The sequence below is a fragment of the Nestor notabilis genome, unplaced genomic scaffold (assembly GCF_000696875.1).
Source record: "Nestor notabilis isolate BGI_N333 unplaced genomic scaffold, ASM69687v1 scaffold8675, whole genome shotgun sequence".
NCBI lineage: Eukaryota > Metazoa > Chordata > Aves > Psittaciformes > Psittacidae > Nestor > Nestor notabilis.
The window spans coordinates 177-17,905 of NW_009928807.1; the positions used below are offsets into that span (position 1 = coordinate 177).

A 17,729-nucleotide genomic window follows, 5' to 3' on the forward strand; every position below is an offset into this window, starting at 1 on the left:
AGTTTGGGGCAGACACCAGGAGCCCGAAGTGTGCACAAGCAACTGGGTGAAACCGAGGCTGTCACCCCTCATCCCTGTGTCCCCAGCCCATGGGGATGAAAACAGCTTCAGGAAAGCACTCCAGGGTGTGGGGAATTGGACATCAGCCCAGAGTCCCCAGAGGGAGCAATCCTGTGTGCATCCCACAGGCATCTGCATGTTTTGCCAGGGGGCTGTGTGTGTTTCAGCTGGATTTCATGGCACAGGGAGTTTGGGAACCCGGGGGATGCTCTTGCAGAGGTTTCTGCAGCTCTTGCTGTGCCCAAGGAGCTGCCCTGGTGCCAGGGGGCACAGCCACAGCGCTGTAAGCAGCTTGGACATACACCAGCCACCCCATAGAGCTTGTGGGGCACAGGCATCGGTGCAGCCCATGCATGACCAAGGTGTGTACAAGGACCCTGGTACCAGCCCTGCACCTCCAGGGCACCGTCCAGACCCCCCAGGGACAGGGGCACTGCGTGCCCTGCGTCAGGAAGGAAACAGAGAGAAAGTCACTATCAGATCTGGCCGCCGCCGCTTGGCAGGACACTCAAGAGCACCCAAGTGCCCCTTTAGCCTCTGTTTGTTGAGCTGACACAACATCTGGGCAGGTCCCCAGCGCCTGCTGCAGGTGCTGTGGTGGGGTCAGTGACCATGGGGCAGAGCAGGAGCATCCCAGCCGTGCCGAGTCCAAGGTTAGGACCAGGAAAGCACCTTGCAGGGACTTGTCTCAAGAGGTATTTCCAGGCCAGATTTCACCCTTTCATGTGTTAATAAACAAGTGAGGATCCTGGTCAGGAGCTCCCTGCAATGTGAAGGTTCCAAAAGCAGCCCACTGATGGGACAGCAGGAACATCTGCAGGAGCGTGGGGTGACACGGAGCACTAAAGGGTTAACAGCAGGCTGGTGTGGCCCAAAAGGCTGAATTTGGGGGATCTGGGAAGCCTTGGGCCAGGCAAACCCCACACGTGTCTGTAACACAAGAGGGGCTGAGCCAGGCTACCATGGTGTGGGCAGCTCCAGGACCTGGCACAAAGGGTGGCCCAGGGACAAAGTGACATGGGGGGCAGCAGCCCCCGGCCATGCAAGGAAGGACAGAAGGATGCTGGAATGGCAGACAGGGAGATGTACCATCTATCTCCTGCAAGCTGGGGCTCTGGGCAAGAGGCTGATGATGGGGTTTGGGGGTTGGGGGCAGCTCATGAATGTGGAGCTTCTCCAGGTCCCGGGGCAGAGCAGCTTCAGGGACACATCCTGCACCACTGAATCTTCACTGTGCACCCAGGAGCAGAGAGGGACCGGGGTGGAGGGTGCTGGTAGGGAGACCTGGGGGCTGTGGGCACCCAGGGGCCTCACAGAGAGGCATCCCCACGGAGAGAGCTCCTGGCTGGTGGGCACAGCCACGGTCAGGGGGTCTCAGGTAGCGCTGTGGGCTCCATCGGAGCTGCCAGGAGAGTTTAGGGCATGATTTGTCTGACCAAACACAGCACCTGGTCAAGGAGAAGACAAAACACAGCTGGACTCTGCTTCCGCCAGCTCCCCTGGCTCTGCAGCAGGGGCTCAAAGGGGTAAAGGTATCACCCATTCCACGGGGCGATGCACGGAGCAGGGTGTCCATGGGGCTGGCACATCCTCGCGTGCCGGCTGATTCCCAGAGTGATGCTGTGGGTGCTGGGATGTAACCAGGGACACCCAACACTACTGGTGTCCCCATCCCGAGGTCCCACGGCCTGCCCTGGGCAGCCTCCAGCCCTGCAGCGCTGTAACTCCCTTCCCTCCCCACTGCCAGCCAAGGGAATGTGCAGATTAAAGTAAAACAAACCAGGCTTCTTGGGGCCAGCCTAAAAATGCCACAAGTAACAGCTAATGAGCTCCATAAATCACAGCGGGATGACACATGGACAGCAAACAGCCTCACTGCATCCTGCACATCGCCCTGGCCAGGACGCTCTCAAAAGATCCATGTTTCCCCAAAATAGAGCTGACACTGGCCAGGCTGGGATGCGACCGCCTGCAACACACCCTGTCCCAAACCCAGCTGCCTAAATAACCCCCCATGGTGCAGGCAGCTCCCTGCATCCCATGGCCCTGGGAAGAGAGGACGGGACTGGCAGGAGATGGGTGACAGTGAGAGACCCAAAACTGGGGGCTTGGTGCAAAGGGTGGCCCTCTGCAAGGTGGAACCCGGATATGGCACTTGCAGGGCACAGGCCAAAGGAGAAGTGAACAGATGTAGGAAGGAGAAAAGTGAATGTGGCATCTCTGGAGTTTTCCTTCAGGCTTCTGCAAAGGTGAGAACCAGCAGGCATAGGGAAAAAAGTAAAGCCACATCTCAGATCTGACACTGGGTTCTGGCAGCTGCTGGAGCCAGCCCAGGAGCACCCAGATACCCCTGTCCCGGCATCCCCACTCCATCCAGGTCACAACACCCTGACGTCACCTCCAAAACATACTTAAAGGGCACCTTAGCGGGTGCTTGGAGGTGGGTGGGATCTGCAGACACTGCTGGAAGCTGCTGTCTCTACCTATGCATGTCAGAGTGGTGACAGCCCTGCCTGTCACCTCTCTGGCTCCCGCTCTGAACCTGGTCCCCAAACCATCGCCTCGGTGGTGGCATGTCCCAGGGCTGACCCCAGGTCCCCATGTTGCTGAGCAGGTCGAGGCATCACTGGAGGAGCAAGAGTTCATGGAGGTGTGGGGGAAGAAAGCCAAGGAGCTCTATGGCAGCATCTGGAGCAACTTCAGTGACACACAGCTGAGGAAAATCATCAGCTCCATCCAGACCCTGGGACCCTCCAACCTGCCCCTGGACAAGAGAGAGCAGGTAGGGGGGGGGTGCTGGTGAAGCCCTGGGCATTGCTGGGGTGCTGTGAAACCCCTGAAAGGGATTTTCCCCAAGCCTCCAGACCCTGTTGCTGGCCTGTTGCCCCTCCATTGCGATTTGGAGGGTCCCTGTGGCCTCTGCACAGGGATGACAGTGATGGGGGGAGATACGGGGTGTTAGCTCCAGGGTTGTGGGGTGCCTGCTGGCCCCATGATCCAGCCGTAACCTCATCTCAGTGGGAAGCGGAGATTTCCTGCTTACACAGAGCAGCCGTGGCCATCACCTGGAGACCAGCCAGGCTGTGCCCATGGCCAGGAGCCAACTGGCTCAACCCCCTGTCCCCAGGGGTGCAGCCCTCTGGAAAGGAGAGTTGCTGCAGCCACCCGGCTCCGGAGCACTCCCTGAGAGTGCCTCGGGGACACTGCATGAGGGACATCCTGTGCCTTCCCCATCACGGTCACTTACCTAAATGCGATGTGATTTTGATTTCCATGCATGAAAACTTCACCCAGGCTGAGGCTGGCAGCCTCTTGCCCCTGAGGCTGGCACTGTCACCCCCTCCAGCCTGCCCCATGGCTCCCTGACAGCCCTTGCACTGAAACCCTGGCAAACCCCAGGGATTACAACCCTTCCCAGAGAAGCCTCAGCCCCAGTTCCTTCCAGGAAACCCATCCCTGCCCTCTCCAAGATAACAGACAGCATCACGTCTCCTCCCTGCACATCAGCCGTGTCTCGCCCTTCCCCAGGCAGCTCCATCCCACATCCACCACCGCCGTCCCCCATCTCCATCCCCTCCACCCAGCCGGAGCAGAGAGCGGCTGAGAGCGGAGAGAGGGACGGAGCACGAGGAATTTCCTTCCCTGGGAATGGGCTCCCCAGGCAGGTTCCAGGAAACCTCCCGTTGCTATTGTTTGCTGTTGTTGAAGTTCACAGGAATAAATCCCCCTCCTCCTCCTGCTTTTCTTAGTGTTGTTTTTTACCCGCTCAGATAAACAGGCTGTGCCGCGGCCCTGCTGACAAGGAGCTTTATAAATAGCCCCGCTCTGGGACACCACGAGCCGCCTTCGAGGGGGGGTCAGCAAGTCACTGTCCATGGGTCCTGTCCCAAAGAGCCTCCCAGCTCCCACCATGCGATGGGTGCGAACCCCCTGCGTGATAACACACTTCTCTCACCAAAAGGGCTCTGTAAACACTCCAATCCTCCTCCACATCCCTACACACACGCGCGCGCTGGAGATGGGAAGTCTGTAGATCCCTCCTGAAAGGCCATTCCCATCCCCTTTCCAGTCCCAACCTCTTTTACTTCCCCACAGTACAACACCATCCTGAGCGACATGGACAAAATCTACTCCACAGCCAAGGTGTGTCTGGCCAACAGTACCTGCTGGGAGCTGGAGCCAGGTATGGTCCCTCTCCACGCTGAGCACCTCATGGCCATGGTTTATCGGTGGACTTGGCAGTTCTGGGATAATGGTTGGACTTGAGGATCTTAAAGGTCTTTTCCAACCTGGTTGATCCTATGATCTGTCCAAGTCCCCACATCTCCAGCAGGTTAGGGTCGGCAGGTCCAACCCAAGTTCATTGGGATTGCCCCAGGATGCGGATGGGTATTTGGGTCTGGCGCGATGGTGGCAGCACCTCTGTGAGATGCGAGCCCCTCTCCAGCTCCTCTCTCATATCCTGCTACTTGCCCCTGTGTCCCAGACATCTCGGACATCATGGCCACCTCCCGCAGCTACAAGAAGCTGCTCTACGCCTGGGAGGGGTGGCACAACGCCGCAGGCAACCCTCTGCGCGCCAAGTACGAGGAGTTCGTGCAGCTGAGCAACGAGGCCTATCAGATGGATGGTAGGAGCAGGATGGGGGATGCAGGGGGTGCTCAGGGATCATGGCACGGGTGGGAGCTCACCCCCGCCTCCCTGGTAGGATTTGAGGACACAGGCAGCTACTGGCGCTCCTGGTACGACTCAGCCTCCTTTGAGGATGACCTGGAGCACCTCTACAACCAGGTGGAGCCTCTCTACCTCAACCTGCACGCCTTCGTCCGGAGGAAGCTGTACGACCGCTATGGCTCCAAATACATCAACCTGAAGGGCCCCATCCCTGCTCACCTCCTGGGTAAGAGGAGGGGACCCCCTCCAGCCTCTGTCCAGAGGTGCTGGCAGGGCCAGAGGGGCACGTGCAAGTCCATAGTGGGACAGGGAGGTCCTAGTTATCACTGTGTTTCTCTTCCTCCCAACCTACCACCAGCTCTGCTCCTGCTGTTTTCTCTTCTCAGGCAACATGTGGGCTCAGCAGTGGAACAACATCTATGACTTGATGATCCCCTACCCTGACAAGCCCAACCTCGATGTCACAAGCACCATGGTGCAGCAGGTGATGGACTGAGGGACTCACTGGTGGCACCAGGGGGGACAGAAATGGGGGGTGCTGGCCAAGGCTTACCCATAGCATTGACCCCATGGGAGTGGCTTCTCATCCATGCATAGGGGACAGCAGAAAAGCCATGTCTGGGAGGAGAAGGAGCAAAGAAATGACACCATTCCCTCTCTGTTAATGACCAAAGAGGCAGCGGGTGGGCAGAGGAAGGACAGTGCAGTGGGACTCCTGTCCATGCTGGGCACCAGCACCATTGCTTGGTGCCTCTTAGGGAACCTCACACCAATTCTGGGGCTGAGGATCCCCATCAGGGCAAGAGAGGAAGAACCCTGGTCCCTTGGAAGGACTCACCTCATTCCCACGGTGCTGGGAGAGCATCAGAGGCAATGCCCATGACATGGGCAGCCCCTTCCTCACCACAACCTCCTGCCTGCTGCCCACCAGGGCTGGAACGCCACGCACATGTTCCGGGTCTCGGAGGAGTTCTTCACCTCCCTGGGGCTGCTGGAGATGCCCCCTGAATTCTGGGACAAGTCCATGCTGGAGAAGCCAGCGGACGGGCGGGAGGTGGTGTGTCACGCCTCGGCCTGGGACTTCTACAACCGCAAGGACTTCAGGTGTGTGGGGCCATGCAGGGACCCAGGGCCACAGGGTGAGATGCTCCTCCATCCCCCTTGGTCAGCACTGTGCAGCCCAATCAGCCACCTGCTGGGGTAAGGTCATAGTGGGGCACCATGCTGCCCTGCCTTCCCCTCCCCATGGGGTGCTGCCACCCTCTCAGGGATTGTGAAGGGTCCTTCCCATCAAGGGCTGCAGAAGGTCCCCCACTCAGCTATGTTTTCACCCACCAGGATCAAGCAGTGCACGACAGTGACCATGGAGCAGCTGTTCACGGTGCACCATGAGATGGGCCACATCCAGTACTACCTGCAGTACAAGGACCAGCCAGTCTCCTTCCGCAGCGGGGCCAATCCCGGCTTCCATGAGGCCATCGGCGATGTCATGTCCCTGTCTGTGTCCACCCCCAGCCACCTCAAGGAAATCGGTCTCCTCAACAGTGCCGCTGAGGACACAGGTATGGTGGCCACCATGGGGAGTCGGGTGGCATGGAGGAAGGGTTTGGGGCATGCCAGGGTGGGCTGCAGTCTGGTAACACAAGACCCCATGGCTGGTGTGTTCCTTGCACCCACATTTAGTTCCATGCACAACCCCTTCATGTCTCCATGGGTCCATGTAGGAGCCATCTTGTCTCTATGGGTGCATGCACAACCCCTACTTGGCTCCGCGGGTCCATGGCTCCAACCTCTTCACCCTGAGGGCTGGAGGCAAGGTCTCCCGAGCTTGTCTGTATTCTTCCCTTCTCTATCAGAGCCCCAAATCTGAAAACAGCATCTTTGTGTTTGATCATCTTTGATCTTCCCAGTGTTTCCCCCTCCTTCACCAAGAAGCATCCACGCCAGGAGCTCTGGCGCAGCTGTGCAGAGGTGGCACTGAGTGCTCACAAGCAGAGTCACAAGGACAGTGTCATTAAATACATTGCACGACGGGGAAGCCATCACAGCAGGCACGAGTGTTGGGCCAATGCTGCATCAACACCATGGAGCAGATGGCCCCTGCCTGAAGGCATCTCTGCCTGCTCACCAGCCCTTGGCAGCCATGCCATCATAGCAATGGCAGCCAATAGCCCCTCAGGGCAGTGCTGCCAACCCCTCCTTGATCCCACAGCTTCAGCTGGGTCTCCAGCTGCTCCTTCTCCAACCTTCCTTCCCTGTGTTTGCTTAAGGCAACGGAGAAAGCAGATATCACCACCCCTGTGCTCCCAGTGATATGGTGGTGACCGTCCTAGAGCTGGCTCCAGTTCTGGGTCTAAACCATGAGAGATTTTGCAGTGGCAGAACAACCCCCTTCACCCTGAGGCCCCAGAGTGAATGTGTGAAGAGGGAACTGTTAGAGTTACACTCACAAAGACCTTCCCTTGAGAGCCAGGCTGAAGGAGAGGGGACATCATGCTTGTCACTCCCACTGTTCCCAATCAGTAAAAAGGCACATATTGCCCCAGGTAGGAGCAGTATCTAGAGAAACCTCCCCCTGTGTCCTACACAACCTTCTGCAGGGGGCAAAATTGTATGTCAGAATGCTGTCCCCACTTCCCATCCAGACCTGCTCACCCTCCTGCCCACAAGAAGTCTAGTGGGCACGGTGTTGTCCAGTCAGACTCCTTCCCGGCCTGGCTCAGGCTCTGTTTTATGCAGAGAGCAACATCAACTACCTGCTGAAGATGGCCTTGGAGAAGATCGCCTTCCTGCCCTTCGGCTACCTCATCGACCAGTGGCGCTGGAACGTGTTCAGTGGCCGCACACCCCCGAGCCGCTACAACTACGACTGGTGGTATCTGAGGTAGGGGACAGTCATCAAGGTGGATGAGGGTGTGGGAGCTGGTGGTGTGCAAGGAAGGAGGGCAGGGAAGAAGAAAGGAAGGAAAAAGTAACCGTGGAGCTGGCTGGAGAACAACGGATAGATGGGTGGGATGGATGTGGTAGAAGCAGGAAATGCTCCATCCCTGGCAGTGTTCAAGGACAGGTTAGGCAGAGCCTTGGGTGACATGGTCTAGTGTGAGGTGTCCCTGTTCCATGGCAGAGGGTTGGAACTGGATGTTTTGGGTTTCCATCCCAAAACATTCTATGATTCTATGATTCTGTGATTCCATGATGGATGGATGGATGGATGGATGGATGGATGGATGGATGGGAATACATGGAAGCGCACTCTAATTGTTCAGATTTCTTCAGCTCTGTGCCTTCCCTTCCCATTCCCCGCTTTGATTCTTCTGACCCACTGCTTATGCTCTTGTTCTCTGTTGTCCTCAGAACCAAATACCAGGGTATCTGTGCTCCGATTTCAAGGAACGAAAGCAACTTTGACCCTGGAGCAAAGTATCACATCCCTGGGAATACCCCTTACATCAGGTAGAAGTGCCGGCATGGGGACAGAGGCTTGGGGAGCAGGGGGAGTGGGGCTCAGCTCTGTGGGCAGGGACTGGGATGCATTGCTCCTGCTCAAGGCGCTGAGAACATCCAATGCTTGGGACCGCAAATGGTGGGGAGCTGATATGTGGTTGGATGCCTTCCCCCATGTCCTGGGACTTGTCTGTTTCCCTTTGTCTCCGGTCTCACCTCCATGGGCTTCCTTGGCAGGTACTTTGTGAGCTTCATCCTCCAGTTCCAGTTTCACAAGGTGCTGTGCCAGGCGGCCAACCACAGCGGTCCCCTGCACACATGTGACATCTACATGTCCAAAGAGGCTGGAGACAAACTCAGGTGGGGACAGAGGAGGGTCGGGACAATCACCACGGGCAGATGTGTGCATGGAAGCTGATGGTGTGCAAAGGAAGGAAAGAAGAAAGGAAGGAAAAGTGGCTATGGAGATGGCTGGAGAAATAGCTTTGCAGATGGATGGATGGATGGATGGAAATACATGGAAGCACTGGGGTGGGGTGAGTGGTCCTCACCAGAGTACTGCTATTGTCCCTGTCATGAGCTCTCACCCAGACAAGGGGTCACTAAAGCACGTCTGGTTCCCATTGGCTCTCTGGGTGTTAACAAATGCATGAGTATGTGATGGGGAGTCCTCAGTCCACACGAGCAGGACAGATGGGGGCTTCAGAGGCAGTTCCCAGGTTCATGTCCCACTCGGTAATAATGTCTTAAACCCTTGTGATGCTGAGACACCATCGCTCCCATCCCATCTCCCACCCATCCCCTGGCCTCATGCTGGCTCTTGCTGTCCTGCTGCTCTGCAGGGAAGTGTTGAAAGCTGGGTCTTCCAAGTCATGGCAGGAAATCCTGTTCAACCTCACTGGCACGGATAAGATGGATGCTGGGGCCCTCCTGGAGTACTTCAGCCCTGTCACTGAGTGGCTTCAGGAGCAGAACAACAAGACCAATGAGGTGCTGGGCTGGCCTGAGTTTGACTGGCGTCCCCCTATCCCTGAAGGCTACCCTGAGGGCATTGGTAAGGCTGCAACTCCATCCTGGACCTGGAAAGGGGGAGAAAGAGGTCTCCTAAGAGACATGAGTAACCCAGAGGCTGAGAGGACTCTGCTGTGATGGGGAAGGTTCCCATGCCAGGAAAGAGAAACTACCAGCTCCATGTGGAATCTCACAGGTGTTGCTTCCCAGGCAGCAGTGCCATTAGCCAACACCTTGACATACCATTGTCTGGTCATGCCAACACCTTGACATACCATTGTCTGGTCGTGCCATCAGTCATGGTGTGACAGGTCACCAGTTTTCAGCAGCATCCTTTCTGCTCACATAGGAGGGTCTAGGGCATGCAGCTTGTCCTGTTCTCCCACCCTCTGTCCAATGGGACACCCCAGCAGTGCCCCTCTGCCCCCATTTCTTGGCTCAATCTGCTTCCAAGTTGTGGCATCATTCAATAGACGTGCAGCTTGTGGAAAAGGTCAACTATGGATTCTCTGTGGGGTGGTGCTCTTGCAAACAGGACTCTCCTGACTTTCCTTCCCCCCCCCCATTTATCTTCTCCTCTAGACAAAATATCAGACGAAGCACAAGCTAAAGAGTTCCTGGCCGAGTACAACAGCACAGCTGAGGCAGTGTGGAATGCCTACACCGAGGCATCCTGGGCCTACAACACCAACATTACCGACCACAACAAGGAGATCATGGTATGGGCACGACCCCAGGGCTGTGCAGGGATTGGCATCAGCCAAGGCAGGCAGCTGGTACCCAGGGTATGTTTCAGATGAGCTCTGAAAACCAGGGCAGCATCTGCCCCAGCCAAGGAGTAATGTTCTCACCCGGGAGGCACCTTTGCCATGAAAACCCTCATCATGCCATGAGGTACCCACAAGGGAGGTTGTCAGTCATGGCAGGCCAAGTAGTGTTTCTTGTGATGGGCTGTGTCCCAGGGATCTCCTCTAAGTAACTCCTCTTCTGTGCTCTCCCACCCTTGCAGCTGGAGAAGAACTTGGCCATGTCCAGGCACACACTTGAGTACGGCATGAGGGCCAGGCAGTTCGACCCCTCCGACTTCCAGGACCAGAGTGTCACACGCATCCTCAGGAAGCTGAGTGTCATTGAGAGGGCAGCCCTGCCCGAGGATGAGCTGAAGGAGGTGAGCTGCAAGGGGACACAGCAGGATGGGCTGTTTCTTGCCACTACCCAAAAGGAGGTTGTAGTGTGGTGGGGTCGGTCTCTTCTCCCAAGAAACAAGTGATGGGGCAAAAGGGAACTTTTAGGAAGTGCCACTGGGCAGCCATCACCCACCCTTGGACAAGGGGATGGTTTGGTACCTTCTCCACAAAGCCAAGATCCTTGTCTCCAGGGTTTCCCACCTCAAGGTTGCCTTAACCCAGGCTGCTTGGGTGACAATGGCACATTGCTTCTTGGCCTCAGTATTTCTTGTATTGACTCCATTTGGTGACACAACTGGCCAGAGGAAAACGCCCGAGGACATCATAACGGTCTGTGACATTCTCCAAGGTCAGGAGCAAGGATGACCAGCTTACATGATCTAACTTTCTCTGCAGTATAACACCCTCCTCTCAGATATGGAGACCACATACAGCATAGCCAAGGTCTGCAGAGAGAACAAAACCTGTCACCCACTGGATCCTGGTAAGACCTGGCAGGGTGTGCAGTGAGCCGTCTGCAACAGGCCCAGCAAGGAGGGATTAGTTAACAGGGGCATGAAGAAAGGTCATGAAAGAACCTTACCACCTTCTCTGTGGTGGTGCTAACAGAGAAGCAACACCATTGCGTCAGTCCAGCCTGTCCAACAGCATCACTTCAGCTCCACTGCTCTCTCTTCAGACCTCACAGACATCATGGCCACCTCACGGGACTATGATGAGCTCCTCTTTGTCTGGAAGGGCTGGCGGGATGCTTCTGGGAAGCAGATCAAGAACAACTACAAGCGATACGTGGAACTGAGCAACAAGGCAGCCGTGCTCAACGGTCAGTGCCCCACTCCCTTGGAGACTCCCCATGGTCTTAAGCCCCTGTGAGCAGAAGATGGGGCTGATCACACAATCGAGGGTCAAAATCTTGTGGGTGTGGAGGTTCCACCAACTCCCATGAGATCCACTGCCTCATAGATCTGGGGGACTTGGGGTGTCTGAGCAACAAGGCGGACTCTTGCCCAAGAAGGGCAGTGTCTGACAGCCTCTCTTGCCCTGCTGCAGGCTACTCAGATAATGGGGCCTTCTGGAGATCCCTGTATGAGACATCCACCTTCGAGGAAGACCTAGAGAGGTTGTACCTGCAGCTGCAGCCCCTGTACCTCAATCTACATGCCTACGTACGCCGAGCCTTGTACAGAAAGTATGGTGGAGAGCACATAAACCTGAAGGGTCCCATCCCTGCTCATCTGCTAGGTAAGGGCTCTGCCCAAGCAGAGCTGTGTCTCCCACCAGGTATAGTTTGCTCCACGAGTTGAGGCTGGTCTCTCTTCAGCTCTGGACAAAGGGCCAAGGCCTCATGAGATGGGTCTGCCCAGGGAAGGGCGCTACACTCAGCGTGGCATGACCTGTCCTGCATGGGCAGGCTCCTGCTTGCACCACCCTTGTGGATGCAGGGCAAGGACCAGGCAGGTTGATGCACCCCACGCAGGAGCAGGGAGTAACCGACTGCCTTTGCTCTCCTCTCCCTCCTGCCGTGCGTTGTCCTCCTGCACTTCCCAGGCAACATGTGGGCGCAGTCATGGTCCAACATTTTCGACCTGGTGATGCCTTTCCCAGATGCCACCAAGGTGGATGCCACCCCGGCCATGAAACAACAGGTCAGTGCTTCTCCAGGCTGCGCTGGGGGAGAACCTGTGGGACTTAGCACCCTTCGGTCATTGCCTCCAACAGTGTTGCCAAATGTTTTGCTACAGCCAAAAACCTCCATGCCTCATCCATGTCCTCTCTCCACCTGGATATGCCAAGGGCTGGATCCAGCTCCAGCTGCCCTCAAAAGCTCTCCCCCACCCAGAGAGGAACCAGGCTGTCCCTGGCCTCCCATCCTTCCCACAGCCCCCAGCACCATTAGCATCTTCAGCAGGTCCTCTGCTCTCTCCCCAGGGCTGGACTCCCAAGAGGATGTTTGAAGAGTCGGACCGTTTCTTCACCTCTCTGGGCCTCATCCCTATGCCAGAGGAGTTCTGGGACAAGTCCATGATCGAGAAGCCAGCAGATGGGCGGGAGGTGGTGTGTCATGCCTCAGCCTGGGACTTCTACAACCGCAAGGACTTCAGGTGCCCACGGGGAGCACACGGTGGCTCCAGCTGGTGTGGTGCTGGGGCAGATGGCAGTGCCTTTGTGGAATAGGGAACATGGCCTGATGTCACCACAGTGCCTCTTGCCTTGTGGCTGTGGCATTGCCACTGGTACTCAAGATGCTCCACTGCAGGCAGGACCCTCCATGGTGGATGGAAGGCAACCAGGCCCTGTCATGGAGACTGGAAAAGCCAATGAAGAGGGACAGGGAATGGGCAGGGTCAGCAGAAGATGCAGGGGAAATAGCGATACCAACCCCATGGAGTAGGACCAGTCCAGCCTGGCATCAGATGTGGGGAGGGGGCATGTGGAAAGGGAGGCCAAAGGGAAAAGGGGGTGTGATGGTCCCTGGTGATTTTCACCCCAGCACTGCCCTCTCTTCTTCCCCAACCCCATGTCCTGCTCCAGGATCAAGCAGTGCACCGTGGTGAACATGGACGACCTGATCACGGTGCACCATGAGATGGGCCACGTCCAGTACTTCCTGCAGTACATGGACCAGCCCATCTCCTTCCGTGACGGGGCCAACCCTGGCTTCCATGAGGCTGTTGGGGATGTCATGGCCTTGTCTGTCTCCACCCCAAAACACTTGCACAGCATCAACCTGCTGGACCAAGTCACAGACAACACAGGTGAGGTGGCAGCAAAGGTGGGGAGGTGCTGGGGGCAAGATGGGCTGGGCAGGGTGGAAGGGGTCAGGACATGCATGAAGGGGACAGGACCTGCTGGGGACACCCTGCTCTTGGGCAGAGTGACCCATACAGGGTGGAGAGGTGGGGATGGTACCACCTTGCTCACACCTTCACGCCCTGGGCAGAGAGTGACATTAACTACCTGATGAGCATCGCCCTGGACAAAATCGCCTTCCTGCCCTTCGGGTACCTCATGGACCAGTGGCGCTGGAAGGTCTTTGATGGGCGGATCAAGGAGGATGAGTACAACCAGGAGTGGTGGAACCTCAGGTGTGCTTGGATTCAGAGCCCCCCTTTGGTGCAAGGGCTTTGGCCATCATCCCACTGGGTGTTTTCTCCCTGTGGTCCAATTGTCTGCAATGGGACATGATGGGATACGTAACACCTGACACTGTCCTCACACCCCACTGTGTCCCCTCCTGGCTTAGCCAATCTTCTCTTCCCCATGCTGGGCTAACTCTTCCTCTCTGGCCCAGGTTGAAGTACCAGGGCTTGTGCCCACCAACACCAAGGTCTGAAGATGACTTTGACCCCGGTGCAAAGTTTCACATCCCTGCCAATGTTCCCTACATCAGGTGAGCAAGCAGGGCTGGGGCAGGAGAGTCGCTGCTTGGGCACAAAAGCAGGATCTCCAGTTCGGATGCCACTCATGGCACCTTGTTTGCCGGCTGGTGGGATAGTTGGTGGTACCATCCTGAGGGTGTCAGGAACCCTGACAGAGCTTCAGAAGAGAAGGCTGGATTTGGGGGAATTTCTCCTTGCCCAAGGAGGATGGTTCATCTACCCAGGCAATCATAAAACACTTGTTCAAGGAGAAACGGCATCAGCAGAGTGGAGGGAGTTGATGCAGGTGTAGCTCCAAAGCCAGCGATTCTCCTCCAGACTGGCAGGGTGCCACCAGGGGATGAGGGGGCCCACTTCTGTTGCACAGCCACTAGCAGTGTCCATTCCCACGTCCTCACCCCTCTCCACCCACCCGCAGGTACTTCGTCAGCTTCGTGATCCAGTTCCAGTTCCACCAGGCACTGTGTGCGGCAGCCAAGCACACAGGTCCCCTGCACACGTGTGACATCTACCAGTCCAAGGAGGCTGGGAACATCCTGGGGTAGGTGTGTGGGCAGCACAGAGCCAAGACAGGCTGAGAACACTGGGGCTGTTCAGCCTGGAAGGCTCCGGGAGGGAGACCTCAGAGCAGCTTCAGTGTCTGAAGGGGGCTACAAGGATACTGGAGATGGGACCTTCATCAGGGACTGGAGTGATAGGACAAGGGGTGATGGGTTCAAACTGAAACAGGGGAAGTTCAGGTTGGATACAAGGCAGAAGCTGTTCCCTGTGAGGGTGCTGAGGCGCTGGCACAGGGTGCCCAGAGAAGCTCCCCATCCCTGGCAGTGTTCATGGCCAGGTTGGACACAGGGCTTGGAGCAACCTGCTCTAGTGGAAGGTGTCCCTGCCCATGGCAGGGGTTGGAGCTGGATGATCTTAAGGTCCTTTCCAACACAAACCATTCTATGTTCCCCAATACCTTAAAACCAGCCCAGCAAGACAGGAGGCAACACAGCTCCTGGTCATCCATCCCCAGCATGGGATGCTTCTGGCCCTGGGTGCGAGCGGGGGTACCTTGGGCTGGGTGCTGGGGCTGTGATTGCGAAAGTAGCCACTAGATGGTAGCTGGGACCCTGGCAGGTAGAAGGTTCCCTCCTCCTCCTCCTCCCTCTCTCCTCCTCCTCCTCATACTCCTCCTCCTACTCCTTTTCTTCCTCCTCCCAGCCCCTGTTCCTAAGGGAAAACACCCCCCTTGCTTCAAGAAAGGCACCTGCAAAATTAACTCTTTCACCCAGGAACTGCTCTGCATCAGATTCAATTCACTGGAGGGCTTTAATCCATGTAAATCTCCCCATTCCTCCAAGGAAAACCTCCCTCCCTGCGCAGCCCTGCAGTGCTGGGGTACAGACAATACATGGGGTTGCCCATACGGAGATCCCCAAGCCCTGGGGAAAGGGAAGGGCTGATGGCCATGAGTGGGATGGGGAAACCCACCGGATCCCATTTCTCCTGCCACAGGGAGGCCCTGAAGCTGGGATTCAGCAAGCCATGGCCCGAAGCCATGGAGCTCATCACGGGGCAGCCCAATATGTCAGCTGATGCTCTGATGAGCTACTTTGAGCCGCTCATGACATGGCTGGTGAATGAGAATGAGAAGAATGAGGAGGTCCTGGGCTGGCCTGAGTACAGCTGGACTCCCTACACAGGTATGCAGGGCTCAGCCAAGCACAGCAGCTCCGTGGTGGGGCAGAGCTCAGCCCTCACCAGGGCCAGGCTGGGGCATGTGGAAGAGATGGAGCTGTCTTGGTGCCCCTTGGCCACCCTAAAATACACAGAGTATTTGGATGCTTCTCCTTCATTTCCCATGGAGCTGAGTCTAAAGGGGATAAGGCATCCACGGGACAAGCTGGTGACCCAATACACCAGAGCCCAGGGCCACCAGCACCAACCATGTCCCTCATTTTTCCATTTTCCAGCCACTACAGCCCAAGCCGGCTCCAGCCGAACTGATTTCCTGGGCATGTCCCTGGCCAGCAATCAAGCCACAGCAGGCAGCTGGGTCCTGCTCGCCCTGGCACTCGTCTTCCTCATCACCACCATCTACTTGGGTGTCAAGTTCTCCTCAGCCAGGAGAAAGACCTTCAAATCCAGCTCAGAAATGGAACTGAAATAAGGCAGCCACCAGCAGGGCAGCATGGACAGGGTGCAAGCATGGGTACTTGGCCAGGCTGGCAGCTATGCCATGGACACCTTTGCCAATGAAGCCGTGGGTTCCCACAGCCCAGGACTCCTCTCTCCGATCAGGTCAGATGTTCTTTTTCCACTATGCAAGAGCCAAAGCAGAAAAGAGCTATTTATTTGTCAACGTCTGCACTGGGGAAAGAGGGGATTCAGGCACCGGCGGGCACGGAGCCGTCACGAGCTGGGGCTCCCACCAGCCATCTCCGACCTGTAGGCAAAGCCACAGAGACTCCGAGGGACAGGGGGCAGTGGGGGGGATGCAGCACATTCCCAGCCCGGCTGCCTGGTGCCAGGCTGTTCGCTTGCATGGATGGAAAATAAACCCGTGTCTTGTCACTCTCAGGGCAGCAGCTCAGCTCCTTCTTGCAGGTGGGCTGGGACCTCAGTGGGACAGGGCTCTGGAGCAGCACAGCACAGTGCAAGCACAAAGCTCTGGGGACCAGCCTGGCTTTGGGGGCAACACAGCTGCGGCACCCAGCTTTCCCCATCCCCGTCATGAAAGCTCAGCATCCTCTTGCAGCATCTACATCCTCCCCTAAATGGCGTCAGCTTGTGGCTTCACCATGGAGCACATGCCTAAGGAAGGGGCTCAGTTAGGGCCAGAAGTCCCCAAGGTCCAGGCCTAAAGGGTTGGGGGGTCACCAGGTCCAAGCTGGGACAGGGATGGAGCTCCAGCTACTGTTACCCCAGCACAAGAAAGACGTGGCTTTACATAAGCGCTGGGGGGCTCCAAGGTCAGGGATCGCCTCCTGCCATCCAGCTCCTGATTATCCCAGGATCAGCGGCTCGAGGCTTCCCCCCCTCCCTCGTCTTTCTTCTGCTTCTGTAAATAAAACTTGGTATTTGTTCTGCAGTGATTAGGTGCAAAACTAATCCCAGCCTGGGGATTATTGCAGCCTTAAAGAGCTGTGATCTGCTGCAGCCTGGAGCCGCAGGGGAAATGAGGGGATCTGGGATGATCCACCCGAACACTCCCCATCTGATGGGATCTGACCCCCCCCCCCCATGTCATGTCTTACCGTGGGGAAACTGAGGCCTGGGAGAGGCTCATTGCATCAGGAGGGAGCAGAAGGTTCCTGCCCACACCACACAGCTCCCATGGGGAGGTGAAGCCCCAGCTCACCCCGTGTCCTTCCCCATGGCCACATCCCGGTGTGTCTGCTTTATATCCTGGCACACCAGGCACCCTCCTCTCCCCCCTTCCCGGCAGTGCACGGACCTGGCACGGTGAGAGCTGGGTTTGAAGCCAAGTGTATTTTCAGCCCAGGAAAGCAGCTGGTGCAGGTGTGCTCCATCCAGCTCAGCTCCTCACTGGTAGTTTTGAGCCCCGCTCTGGTTCCTTTCTGCCCCATTAGTGGGGGAAAAGAGGTCTCCAAGACCACCCAAATCCTACAGGTTTCATGGAAATTGCTTTCTGTAGGGGAAGAACAAATAAAAAGGAACCACACTGAACACTCTCAGGGACTGCAACACAAGCTCAGCCCTAATTAGACATCAGAGAATCCACCTCGGGCCCTGTCCTGGACACTGGACACAGCTACAAGGATGTGTGATGGTTACGCTGATCTGCGGCCTCCTCAGAGGCAGATGGACAACCCAAGCCCACACAGTCCATCAGGAGATGGGGGGTAGACACCACGTTGCCTTGAAACGCAGGTCCAAGGTCCATGTGACAGATGGGATGGGGTTGGACACCAGGCTACCTTCAACACAGGTCCAAAGTCCACCCAGGACCACAAGGTTGCGCCAAGCC

General features: G+C 56.8%; 1 protein-coding gene across 1 annotated transcript; it reads left to right on the forward strand.

Moving 5' to 3' along the window:
* The first annotated feature begins 2,677 nt into the window (after positions 1–2,677).
* ACE (angiotensin I converting enzyme) lies at positions 2,678–15,908 on the forward strand. The gene is made up of 23 exons (XM_010014681.1): positions 2,678–2,842; positions 4,156–4,243; positions 4,547–4,690; positions 4,769–4,960; positions 5,121–5,218; positions 5,666–5,838; positions 6,073–6,296; positions 7,474–7,618; positions 8,089–8,187; positions 9,021–9,232; positions 9,772–9,908; positions 10,199–10,357; positions 10,773–10,860; positions 11,056–11,199; positions 11,427–11,618; positions 11,925–12,022; positions 12,306–12,478; positions 12,909–13,132; positions 13,318–13,462; positions 13,669–13,767; positions 14,175–14,297; positions 15,254–15,441; positions 15,712–15,908. Exons 1-23 carry the CDS (start codon positions 2,705–2,707, stop codon positions 15,906–15,908), a joined length of 3,480 nt encoding a protein of 1,159 aa, XP_010012983.1. The 5' UTR covers positions 2,678–2,704.
* Positions 15,909–17,729: the final 1,821 nt, after the last annotated feature.